Source organism: Diplotaxodon limnothrissa, linkage group LG3 (genome assembly GCF_057381915.1).
Source record: "Diplotaxodon limnothrissa isolate DT_005_m linkage group LG3, D_limnothrissa_male_GT1.1, whole genome shotgun sequence".
Taxonomy (NCBI): domain Eukaryota; kingdom Metazoa; phylum Chordata; class Actinopteri; order Cichliformes; family Cichlidae; genus Diplotaxodon; species Diplotaxodon limnothrissa.
This window is the reverse complement of record NC_140598.1, coordinates 71,489,486-71,503,066: the sequence shown is the minus strand read 5'-3', so window position 1 is coordinate 71,503,066 and position 13,581 is coordinate 71,489,486. Positions and strand designations below refer to the sequence as shown.

The 13,581-nt window shown below is 42.5% G+C and overlaps 2 protein-coding genes across 4 annotated transcripts in view; one reads left to right on the top strand and one right to left on the bottom strand.

Moving 5' to 3' along the window:
* Positions 1–193: 193 nt before the first annotated feature.
* Positions 194–5,171, bottom strand: LOC146637971 (ribonuclease kappa-A-like). Its single transcript, XM_085351153.1, has 4 exons — positions 5,041–5,171; positions 4,377–4,459; positions 1,721–1,847; positions 194–512 (listed from the first exon to the last, which is right to left on the bottom strand). Exons 1-4 carry the CDS (start codon positions 5,113–5,115, stop codon positions 495–497), a joined length of 303 nt encoding a protein of 100 aa, XP_085207279.1. The 5' UTR covers positions 5,116–5,171; the 3' UTR covers positions 194–494.
* A 2,663-nt stretch (positions 5,172–7,834) lies between these two features.
* LOC146637699 (BPTF-associated chromatin complex component 1-like) overlaps positions 7,835–13,581 on the top strand; it is a 495,253-nt gene continuing 489,506 nt past the window's right edge. For all 3 annotated transcript variants that reach the window (XM_085349788.1, XM_085349789.1, XM_085349787.1), the window contains exons 1-2: positions 7,835–8,117; positions 11,766–11,860. In XM_085349788.1, coding sequence (XP_085205914.1) covers positions 8,097–8,117; positions 11,766–11,860 — 116 coding nt within the window. In that variant the 5' untranslated portion in view covers positions 7,835–8,096. The remainder of the gene's footprint in view (positions 8,118–11,765; positions 11,861–13,581) is intronic.

The window sequence follows — 13,581 nt, the reverse complement described above, 5'->3', positions numbered from 1 at the left end:
GACTCATCAGGTAACAGTAAAGAGTGGGTCACTGTGACGCTCAGGAAGAACACACTGGATACAGTAAGTCTGCTTACAGCAGACAGCTGGACGTCCTCCAGGGAACCAAAGGTAAACGTAGGATTTAAAAGGCGCTTTCAGACAAACTACGCTGAGAGAAATGATTTAATTTCATTATCAACATTCCCAACACAGTCACATGGTCACTGATAAGGATTACAAACATACTCTCTGATTTAAGAAGTACACCAAAGTGTTTTACAGCTTTTATTTCAATCTGACTAGTGTAACCAAACAGTTATAACACAGTAATCAGAGGTAGAACTAGTTTAATCTTAGAATTAACACGTCAAATTACTTTTTGTTCTCAAAGTGTCCGACCTCGTCCCCTTTGACAAGGTCCCTGAAATCCTGAGACAGAAGAAAAAACAGGTGAGAATCAACACAGCTGCTGTCAGTGGGCTGCGGGGAGGTTATCCTTCCACCAGGTGGCGCTACTGCACGAGATACTCCTGAAGAACAACACCGAGGAGCAGAAATGAGAAACTGTAGCAAATACAATAAACCATCAGTTTATAAATTAAACAAGAAAGCAAACTATAGTTAATCCTCCTCTTTGACCTTAAATAAACCTCCTATTTGTTTAATTGACATAATACATTCAATAACGTTTAAAACCAGAGAAAGACCATAAACTCATCATGACTCATATCTCTGTGATCAAGGTTGTTTTACTTCTTCAAATGAATTTTGAACTAGTTGTCTTCCATCATCTCCATAAAATCAGAGGACGTACAGCTGGTTACAGATGGTTGAGCGGTTTGGACACAGTAGAAAAGAAAGGTGCAGAAGAAGAATAACTGATAAAGTGAACCTCATGACTGTTGCAAAGAGGACATGCAGGGCTGCAGGAGAAGAACAGACAAACTATGCCTCCATACTCGTCTGCTTATCCAGAGCCAGGTCACGAATGTAGCATCCTAAGCAGAGAAGCTTTGACCTCCCTCTCCCCAGCCACCTCCTGCAGCTTACCCAGGGGAATAAGGATGACTGTGATCCCCAACACACACCCTCTGGACCCCCTTCTTAAAGATGGGAACCAACACCTCGGTCTCTTAATCGATAAGTACCACCCCTGATCTCCATGCAGCATTGCAAAGGTGCGCCAACCAAGACAGGCCTCCAGCATTCAGAGGCTTCATGAACTCGGCCGACCTCATCCTTTGAAGTTTAACTTGCCTGAGTGATGTCACCCCCCCAGTGATGTCACACTCGTCCAAAGACTCTGCATCCTCTATGGAAGGCGTGTCAGCGGGATAAAGAGGTTCTTTCAGTATTTCTCAACTGAAGTCAGCAATTCCCCCTCTGCAGTGTATGCTGTGTGGGTAGATCAATGCTTCCCCGTCCTGAGTCATCCGGCAGTTTACCAGAATCACGTCAAGGATGCCCAAAAGTCTTTTTCCATGGGATTGTTTTTTAAAGCTGATGTCTGGGACAGTTACATGGGAAGCATTTATGGATTTTTCATGGACTGACCCATCTCAATCTCCAGTACTACCTCAAAAGAAACTAACTGGATCAAATTGTTCAACTGAACAATGTTGTTTGGCTAAGAGCAAACAGCTTAACAAGATGGAGTCTCTTGTAATCGAGATCCTGTGATTCTCCCAAAATAAATTCAAGTGCATTGCAAGGTAAAAAGTCAGAAGCATTAACTCACCTTCTTCTTATTGAGCTTCATCTGGCAGCAGGAGAACAGTCCACACACTACATACATAGCAGCTGCGATGAAGCAGTTGTAGCCCACCTTCTGGTACACGTCATAGGCCCTGTGAGGTGGATCTAAACTGAGAAAATAGAAACATTGCAAAAGAAAAGTTACACATCTCATGAATGATTCAGTCACTGCAGATACACAGCAGAATGAACAAGTACTGAACACATCACGCATGTTCTATGTAAATATATTTCTAAAGGTGCTATTGAACTACAACACATCCCATTCATACATGCAAAGAAATCAAACCACAGATGTCTTTAAATTATGTGTTATAATGAGAAATGACAAAGGGAAAAGCATATTTAATACTTCGTACAAGGACAGTTTCTAGATGCCTCTTGTATGCAGAAACTAGTCACGTGCATTACTCAGGTGGGATTTTGGTCCATTTTTTCACACAAACAGTCTTGAAATCCTGAAGGTTCCCCTTCTATGAACTCTGACCTTTAGTTATTTCCATACGTTTTCAGTAGGATTCAGGTCAGGTGACTGACTGAGCTAATCTAGCAGCTTCTTCTTTCTCTGAAATCAAATGAGACTTTCCTTGGCTGTGTTTGGGATCCATTGTCTGGTAGATGGCAACAAAGTTTGTGAGTCTAAGGAGCTTGGAAAGAAACGCGTCTGGACTTCTTTAAGTTGCTTGAAGACGTTTCACCTCTCATCCGAGAAGCTTCTTCAGTTCGAAGGTCACATGGTGGAGAGTCTCAGATTTAAGCTCTGTGGGTGTATCCCCCACAAAGAGGGACAAAAGGACCACCTGATGATCCTCTACCTAATCACATGAGCCAGGGTTTCGGGTGAGCTCACTGTGAAACCTGGCCCCACCCTATCATGTGATTTCCTGAGGTCAGATGGCCCAGGGTGTGAGTGGGCATTTGGCGTCTGGGAAGTATCTCAAAACTGGACTATAGATGGCAGACAGTTGGTGTCGTAAGCCCCGCCTCTGTTCAAAGATGGCCGCTCACAGTGGACATAGATGGCTTCTTTTACTCCTCTTTCAAACCATCTGTCCTCTCTGTCCAAAATGTGAACACTGGCATACTCAATGCCATTGTTCCCACTTTGGAAGCAACTTGAAGAAGTCCAGACGCTTTTCTTTTCAAGCTCCTTAGACTACGATGACCTGGATGACCGAGAACCTTCACAGACAAAGTTTCTGAGTATTTCTTCTTCAATATTTTGTCTCTGTACATTGTTCGTTCCCTCAGTTTATGAAGTATGTGGAAATGTGTATGTGGGAGCACCTCGTGGCCGGTTTATGGTGGAATGATTTTCTTTCCACATTATTTACTCCAGTGCTCACTGGAATTTACAGTAGTTTAGAAATTCTGTAACCAAGGGCATCAACTGGAAGAAGCAACTAGAGACTGAAGAGGTACAACACAAACACTATGGCAAAGGGGAGCCAGGACATCAAGTTGGGGATACCGTTGTCATTCCCACCCACCAAGCCCCAAGAACAACTTGCGTATTAAAGGCGTTGAGGGCAAGTACAGCTGAAAGAGAGGCTCAGTGGGGAACCCGGACTCTCCAAGACTCTGTGAAGGTTCTCAGTCATCCAGTCCACTACAGGAAGACAACACCTGCCTGTGAGGGTGACGCCTCCGTACCAGATGTGCTGAACAACTTCTACGCACGGTTTGACTCTCAGGACGTGATGATGAGGAAGACTACTCCCCTCACAACGACCAGGCTCTGTGTCTGATGTGAAGTACTGATGTGCACCGTTGTGTCTGCATCATTCTGTTCTGTCTGGTGTTGCACAATTTGGTGGTTTTTTTTGCCAGTTTTGCACACTTGCACTTTATGTAGTTCTGTGTTGATTGTTTGTCAAAGTGAGTTGAGGCAACTGTTTTTGTGATTTGGCGCTATCGAATAAAAACTGAGCTCAACTGAGCTGTGCCTGTAAGGGCTTATTAAACACAGGACAAAAACACAGGACGGTCGTTTAGCCCAAGATTTGCTACCCCTCCCCCAAAAGGTTGATTCTGTTCATCTGGATGTTTTCTCTTAAAACGAGCGTTTATACGGTTGGAAACCTGCAGTCAGCTGATAATGAGGAAGTCACTCTGCTACTCTTTGAGTCCAAACTTCCTGTTTTTCATTCTGGACCAGATTGAACCATTTTACTATTTATATTCCTTTTAAAATGTCCATGTTTAGCTCATTAGCAGCTAAGTGGAGGCCAAACGCTGCATCGTGTTCAAAAACAGGATCTCTTTCCCGTCTGCTGGACAGATTTGGTGACCTGTGGTTTATTGCTGAGGCAGATTTCAACTTTCAAGGAAGAATCGTGTTTCTACAAAAGACACAGCAATATCAAATAACATCATTAACCTTTTCTTCATTTACATTTTACGAGGGAAAGAGCGTTTTTCTGCTGTCTGTTTTCATTCCTTCTATTTAAGGCAGAAAATTGAAGCATAATTGGTGACTGTCTCTGCAGGAGCAGGATACCTGCAGCTGACAGGATACTAACCCTAAACAGAATGACCAACATGCAGTGCATCAGTCCAGCTCAAACAGACCAGTATTGAGCCAGAGTGCAGCTGCATAGGCAGAGATCTGGAGTGATGTGTTATAGCACAAGACTTACTCTTTAAATGTGTCTTCATCTGTCAAAGGCACATCTTCAATCAGTACTGCTGAATTTGTTGTAAAGAAGATGCCCAGCAAGGCCTGAGACAGAGAGGGGTATATTAGTCAAGCAGTGGCTCAGAGTAACTTGTAATGTGGTCCCAAATGGAATGAACATAACAGCAGGGTACAGCTCTTTATGATCCAGATATGTTTTTGACACAAATGCAATGCTTCCTAAACATTCACACAAAACAGGACTATTTAATACGCTATTGGATTAAACAGAGTCTTTCTTTACTCTTTAACTGGAGCTTCCTAAGCTGCCCTCTACTAACACTGGGAGGGAGATTCAGAAAAGTCAAACCATAGATCTGCTGTTATAGTTGCTGGTACAACAGGGTGTTTGCCTGACACTGTCTCTGCACCTTCACAGAAACAGCATACATGTCATGCACATCACGTTTTACGTTTAAAAGGGTCAGTCTGAACTCAAAATCTAACTTTATTTCAACCCACGTGGCTCATACACAAGTGTATGTAAGAGTTAAGGCTCCGTTTTCAGACACATTTAAATATATAATGTTAAGAAACTGGAATCACGTGACTGAGTGAACAGTAACTTCGTAACAAGAATTTAAGTGGCGCATAACGACGCAGCAAAGCAAAATCTCCACACTTACCAACATGACAACTCCCCACATGCTCAACACGATCCCACATGCGGCGAGTTTAGGTCCACAGATGAGGCCACGCATGATTCCACTCTGGTGCTCTTACTAGTCCACACAGAGAGCGTCAAACTAATCTCAGACTACGGTAGCTTCTTCGGACACGTGACTATGACCGAACAGGTTCCGGGATGTTGAAAGTTAGAAATAGAAACAAACCGATCGAGTGAAGTGTTTTATATTAGTGTGCGGTGCGATACATTTGCTCCTAACTTACTGTAATAAAAGCCTGACACGTCCGTCACGTACAAACCAACACAAACCTCTAGTTACAAGTTTTCTGTAACAATCCGGTGTTGTGCCAAAAAGTGATTGTCTGCCAAAAACTGATTTCCAATGTTTCTGTGTATTTTTTATGTGTAATATCTTTACGTATGTTCGTAAATAGACTTCGGTGAACAGGGTTTACAAAGGGGTTATATAGAGAATTAAAACAATATCTGTTTTTCAAGTATCTTTACAACTCTCTGCTATTGTACTTACATTATAACCAATCCGGTCCTTTATCCCCACTTAAAATATTTTTACAGAAATATTGTAATATTTGCTGCCATTTCTGCTGTCCTCTTGGCCAACTTACTCTTACAAAAGACATTTTTAATGTTAATGAGATTTTTTTTTAACTGGATAAATAAAGGTTATATAAAAGTCACTGCCAAAAACTGATTGCGGCTTCTACCTTGTTACACGAATGTTGTTTGTGGCTCAATATGACTTTGTGTCATCCATGAGGGATGAATTTGACATATGTTTCACATATTATAGCCCAACAAGTTACTTATAGCAGTTTAAATACGAGCAATCAGTTTTTGGCAAATACCGGAAATCAGTTTTTGGCAGACAATCACTTTTTGGCACAACACCGGTAAACGAAATCACGTGACCGCAATGTTCTCAGTCATGTGACCTTCCCTCTCCGCGCGCAGATACCTTTGGAAATACAGTAATTTCCTGATTTCACAACAACATGAACGCACGCCTGTCTACTTTATTCTCTGCGCTTATTTTGTGTGATAGACTTTGAAACGCTCTGCTTTGCAGTAAACGCGTAGTGTATCACTAGAAAGTAAGCACTCATTTAACGCGGTGTCTTCTTGTGCACATGGCAGGCAAGTGATTTGAATGATAATATATATTTAGAAAAAACCACTGTAATGTATCTATGTGTGCCTTTGTAGTGGTACAGTATGGTTATGTATAGGTTTCCACCAGCCTGCACTGTGCAGTGTGTGTGAGATAGATACACCATAACAGTACCTGATGATAAGCTGGATTTAGACCAAATTTATTATAGCTTAAGTACAATTAAACAACAAACTGATGACTAATACAACCTACAGCATATAAATGGAGATGGAGTGTTTAAGGAAAAAGATTCGCAGCATGAAACATTAATCTGGATCAGAACTAAGTAAACTATGCAGCAACCCTACATTTCTTTACTCGTGTGGCTCTTTTTTAAAGAGTTGTGCATAAATAAGCACGTTTCTGTTTTTCAATCTTCCCTTCATTGTGTGAACATATATTTTTGGTAAACAGACTTATGTACTGCTTTTCTAACTCTATCTGATTTTTTCTATTTCTGTTTTACCAGGTTCATTCACCCATTCACAGACAAGCACTTTCTTCTATACACTGGCACACACACTCTCACGGATGTATCGTGACAACCCGACAGACACTTGGACATGCAGACCGAAGCAGCCAGAGATCAAATGATCAACCTTCCACCTGGTAGATCACCCACTCTACCTTCTGAGCCACAGCCATCTGTCATGCTGTACCTCATACTATCCCCTCTGGACTTGTGTGTTGTTGTTTCTACAGTAGCGTCACCAGTGTGTAGTCAGATCTCATTTCTGTAAACAATTAAGGTGTTTTATGGTAAAATATAACAATATAAAAGATAAATACAATATAAATTGTCAATAGACTGCCTAAATGTTAACAATGTAAACCACCATGTGTCACTCAAAGAAGCCCCAAAAAGACCAGATCCCCTGCTCTTTAACTACAGTAACTGATCATGATAAGCACGAATGCGATTATCGGTGTGCTTAGCTTTAGTCTGCACCCATCAAGAAGTTATTGTGAAAGATGTTCTGAGGACATTGCTATTCAGTATTTTTTCTTTCTTTAAAGCCAAGGTAAGAGTATCAGTTTCAACCAGGAACCTTCCTGCTGTGAGGTGACAGTTCTAACCACTGCAGCACCACGAAGCACTGGCCTGAGTGTCAAACTGCTGAAGCGTTTTCCCCGGGACTATACAAAATAGATTCTCAGTGTAGACATCACAGTGTGTATGATTTTAGTTTGAGGATGGACAGACTTATACGGCCATATTTTAAAAGAACGTGCTACAATCTGTGGTTCCAACAGTGTGCCAGCACTTTAACATTATGAAAAGGTTTTTGAACATTCTGTTAAAACGTTTCTTCTTGGTAACCTTTTTTAGTTTTTTTTTTCAGTTTTTATCCTCAATATCGTACGGAGCCCCGCAGGGGACATGGAAGAAAAAAAAAATTAAGACGGACTTTTGCGAGATCTCGCAAAAGTCCGTCTTAATTTTTTTTTCTCCCATGTCCCCTGCGGGGCTCCGTAATATCATCTACTAATCTGATTCCAATTATATATTTTTCTTGTAAGTATTCACATCCTCAAGTTTACCCCGTTTCGAGTGACCCGGTCACAGTGAGTTCTTAAAAACCTGAGATTTACGAGTGCACCCTGAAGCCAGCGCGAGCCATCTGCTGAGCGCGCGCACATCCGTCTGTCGTCAGTGACATGATAGGAAAGAAGTTTGAAGGCAGATAAAACACCTTTTGCAGCAGTATGCAGCGCGGTATGAAAAAGACTGCCTTTTCCAAGCAGTGATACTAAAGACGGCGGGAGAGCTGCTTTCTAGCTGTGGAGCTACATTAGCTAAGTGGCTATGCTGTTAGCATCGTAGTAGCTGTAATTGAACTGAAGGACATCATTGAGTGTGTGCTATCACAGAGACCAGCGAAATGACCTCAGCTTCTACTAAAGTAAGTCAGTCTGACACGTGAACATTTAGCATGTATTACATGGTGTGCATACAGTGTTGTTATTAGGGTTGCCAACTCCCTGAAAAATAAATAAGGGACACCTCGTGGCCAGGGCCGGGCAACCTAGTTGTCTTCACCCTTCCCAGTGTGGTAGCTCTTTTTTGTGTGTGTGAAATTATTTTTTAACCATTTGACTTGAATTTGATTTAAGCAGATGCATATTCTTTGTGATATGACCATATGGGAAACAAATGATCATTTAGCCATTTTTAGCTCAAAATGACAACATTAACACAGTAAAACAGGTCTCTTTCTTAAACAGAAGCCTGTCATGCTTAACTTTTGAGAATAAAAGTAAATCTTTCTTTAAAAGAACTCTGTCCTGCTTAACTTAAAATTATATAAATTAATAGAAAGCAATAGAACGAAAAATATTCTTGTAACTGTGCACATTTAGTGCATTTAGTACAATTGGCTTCAGTTGAGGTATTATTTCAGCTTTTCTAAAGCTAATCAGCTGCTCCTGTTTGTAAACCCGCTTGTTCCCATGATTACGCATCATAACTCATCATCATTATTCATCTATGTATTACTTTTATGTATTAGTCATCTATTTGTTGTAATCCTCTATCCTTGCAGTTGTTTATTACACAAAATAAATTATATTATCACACTTCTGGCCACATAGCGCTGATATTCACTGCACATGCCCATATTAACCTTAACCAGAGGGTTTAAAAAACAAACCAGTGTCTACATACCATATCTGCTTCTGCCGTGGCCTGGTGGACAAAAAAATGGTTAAGGGTTCCCCGAGCTTTCACGCCCCTCATGTTCTTCATGTGCCCACCATTAGAAGCATGCCTATGGAAAAAGTGCGCCGGCACACAGTGCAGTGCGCTTTATATGTGTTATCGTGCACTTTTCCAGCCAGGTGTTTCCCTTTTCCCATTCCTCCCTGTGCTTTTACAGCCTTTTTTTTCTTTCTCTGAGCGAACAAACATTGCTGCTCTGATGCTGGGCTCACACTGTGCGATTTCTGGCCCATTTTGAGACGATTTTTGAGTCATGCGACCGATTTGGTGATCGGCCCAATTTTGGCCTTCATCGTGCATCGTGTAGTATACGTGGGGTAACGAGAAGCGATTAACACCTCACGACCAGCTCCCGATCATCAATCGCTCGTGAGCCGCTCACACTGCTCACGCGCAAACACGTAAACGTCGGTGAAAAAGACGGAGCAGCACAGCTGTGCAGCGTGTGATCTGGACACAAGCGATGGAGGCACAACTTGTAGAACTTCGGAAAGCTCATCCGAGCCTTTTCGATGTGGCATCACAAAATTATCACGACCACAACAACCGTGAAAATAGTTGGATTTACACTGCTGCTCATTCACAGCTGCCTGATCAATGTTTTTCATTAGCAATTTAGCAAAGTTGATGGTGGTGGTTTGTGTGTCTGTGTGAGAGAAAGACAGAGAGAGCGAGCGACAGATTTTCTGTTATAACCTTCATTTTATGGAGGCACAGTGTGAGCACTCAGGTCGCATCAGAGCATCGGGCGGTATAGTGTGAGACTGCATCGTGACCTACCAACTTCTAACCCCTGCGAGTCAATCGTGCAGTTTGAGCAGGAGCTGAATAACGCGACTGAAAAAATCACACAGTGTCTGCCCAGCTTTAGGTGTACTGTCGTCCGAGACCGCAGTGTCGGCGTTTGTTTCCCTGTTGGCCATGCTTCTTGTTGTGGTCATCTGTTGTCTTCCGGTATTTTCTCCGCAAGCGACCTTTCCTCGACCAATGAGATGAGCGGTAATCTGAATTGTCATACTCGAATTGTCATAAGTGTGCTGTCAGCTCATTGGTCACAAAGCAGGAGAGGGGCTGGGAATTATGTTTTCAAACAAAGCGTTAATTCCATTAACATTTATAGACTACTTTTGATTCTCACTGTATTACGGGACAAAGTGCGTCCCTTATTAGCTCAATACGGGACGTGTACTTTTGTTTCTAAATACGGGACGATTCCGTTTTTTAAGGGACGGTTGGCAACCCTAACAGTCATAGCCTGCTGCTAGCATGAATGCTAAACGTACTGCTGTGGATGATCAGCAGAAAAACATGTGGTCAGTTTGACTGTTTGCTGTATTTAAAGTGTTTTTCTCAGTTCGTCTGTATTCAAAGTGCATTCGGGGCTTTAGCTGACAGCTCTTTGTGCTAACAAACTAAACTCTCTTAGTTTAAGCCAGCAGACTTTACCAAACACAAAGCCTGCTGCTGCCTCCATGGGTTAGCTTGTGTGACTGGTGTTTGCACCAATGAAATCTAAATCACACTAATGTGTCCTCCAAGGTGTTTGGTGGGAGCACTGAGTGAAACATAAGAGCTCTGGTTAAGCCTCATCAGCTGGATAGGCTGTCCACCCTAGTCCAGGCTTTAACTCAAATCTCTGATTGGCTTTCTAACAATTACCTTGTTAGAACAAGACAGAGACCATGATCATAGCTCCTCCTGATCTATATTCTAAAATCAGTCAAGTTGTTGCCCCTTTCTGTTCTTCTGCTGAGCCAAATATTCGAAATCTTGGAATAATATTTGACTCTTCTTTGGGCCTTGACTCACATGTAAAGTCTCTGTCTCGTTCCTGGTTCTTTCATTTAAGGAATATTTCTAAACTGCGACATATGGTCTCCTTAGCTGAACTGGAAAAAAGTTGGCCATGCTTCTTGTTGTGGTCATCTGTTGTCTTCCGGTATTTTCTCCGCAAGCGACCTTTCCTCGACCAATGAGATGAGCGGTAATCTGAATTGTCATAAGTGTGCTGTCAGCTCATTGGTCACAAAGCAGGAGAGGGGCTGGGAGTTATGCTTTCAAACAAAGCGTTAATTCCATTAACATTTATAGACTACTTTTGATTCTCACTGTATTACGGGACAAAGTGCGTCCCTTATTAGCTCAACACGGGACGTGTGCTTTTGTTTCTAAATACGGGACGATTCCGTTTTTTAAGGGACGGTTGGCAACCCTAGTTGTTATCCTTACACAAACGTACCAACCCCAGTTTGCACCGAGCTTCCCGCTGCTTCTACACAATGGCCAAAACATGGACTGAACTTTTCCAGGGGATCATCAAACAATATTGCAAAATCTTTAAGTTTTAGGACAAATTATCTAAAAAGCAACAGTGGAAAATCATGGATCATCTATGCCCACGTGTTGCTTTTGGTCCTTCTTTTCCAGTGAGGGGGAATCTGTATACCTCCACCCAGCACCAGTGTAAGCTGGTGCTGTTGTATTACTCTGTGCTGTGACTGCGTGCAGCAGGACACTGCACATAAACAACCTGGATCCCAATGATAAACGTCTATCTGAGCACTCAGCGTGCTTTATATAACTTGCCTCATTCACCCACACGCACTCATAATTTGGGGTTAATATCTTGCCCAAAGATATTTGGCAGGCAAATTGGAGCAGAGAGGGGTTGAACCACCAACCTTCTCTCAGCTGACCTGCTCTACCACCTAAATGTTAATCGCAGCATGTTGCAGTACACATCCCTTTATTACAACGTTCACCCTCTGTGGAACGATACGTAGTCATTTTCCATGGATGCTACTTGTCCACTTAACCACTCTGTGTTGGCCAGGTGGGCGAGATCTTCTCTGCAGCAGGAGCAGCCTTCACCAAACTAGGAGAACTCACCATGCAGCTTCACCCAGTGGCAGAGTCCAGTCCTGCCGGGTAACACTAGTCTCACACACCTTGTATAATTATAATAATTTGTCTAAAATGATATAAAAAGTAATGTTGTTGCATTTCGTATGGACTTGAGCTGTTTTTGTTGTTGGAGCCAAAAACTAAGATGTACTTTATATAAGTTTAATTTCATTATAAACCATTGAGTTAAGTAAATTAATTTTCTGTCTATAACAGCGGTTAATCTCAGTGTGCTTTATATAGTAAGGCAGGGTGTCCAACTCAAGGCCTCCAGTGTCCTGCAGGTTTAGACGTGTCCAGCTGATTTAAATGGCTAAATGACCTCCTCAACACATCTTGAAGTTCTCCAGAGGCCTGGAAATGACCTGATCATTTGATTCAGGTGTGCTGACCCAGGGTGAGATCTGAAACCTGCAGGACACCGGCCCTCGAGGCCTGGAGTTACCCACCCCTGTAGTAAGGTAAACGTTTTCACGAGGGGTCTCTAAGGCTACGTTCACACTGCAGGTCTTAATGCTCAATTCAGATTTTTTTATCAAATCCGATTTTTCATTTATTTACTTTTTTGTCTGCTTGTTCACACTACAAATAAAATGCGACAGCAAACGCGCTCTAGTGTGAACCCTCAAAGCGGCCGCATGTGCAAAAGAAGACGTCACACACAACGCGCTCTGTTTAGACCCAGACCAAACAGTGTTGTTGGACTGTCCATCCATCCATTCGCTACCGCTTTTCCTTTTCAGGGTCGTGGGGGGCGCTGGAGCCAATCCCAGCTGTCGTAGGGCGAGAGGCGGGGTACACCCTGGACAGGTCGCCAGTCTGTCACAGGGCTAACACACAGGGACAGACAACCATTCATACTCACATTCACACCTAGTGACAATTTGGATTTTCCAATTAACCTATCCCCACAAGCTGCATGTCTTTGGACGGTGGGAGGAAGCCGGAGTACCCGGAGAGAACCCACGCAAACACGGGGAGAACATGCAAACTCCACACAGAAAGACCCCGGCCTGATGGTGGAATTGAACTCTGGACCTTCTTGCTGTGCGGCAACAGTGCTAACCACCGTGCCACCGTGCTGCCCTGTTGTTGGACTGATAGCCTTAATATAAAGACCTGTTTCGGACTTTACATTTCCCAATTTTGCTTTAAGTTATAAAGTTATTGTGATATTTACATTTGGCCTAATAATGATCCTTATTGCTGTTTTAGAGGAGCGGTGCTTCAAAGGATAGTTGCAGATTCCTGTCAGAATCTGCAGATTATACAGTACAAATAAAATGTTCACGTTGTCTTCCCAACAGTTTCACTGGATAGCCAGGAAGCGTTCACGATGTCTTCTCCGGCGCAGATAGTTGGCGTCTGTCCTGTGTCAGTGACGTAAAAGACTGATTTAATGCAACATGACCGTTCAAACAGCAGTCGCTTTCTGAAACATCAGATATGTATCGGATTCAGGACCACATACGAAAGTGACCCAGGTCTGATTTGAAAATATCGGATTTGTGTCGTTCACACTGTCCTACCATGATCAGATATGGGTCGCATAGGGTCAAAAAAATCAGATTTGATGTGCTTTCGCCTGCAGTGTGAACGTAGCCTAAGTGGATGGATATTTGATTAAGTAGATTTACTAGATGTCCTTTCTGATGCAAACTCCAAAGGATTTGAGTAGTGTAAACCACTACACTATGGAGTCACTGCTTTATATAGTAAGGTAAAGGCCCAAATAACGAAGGAAA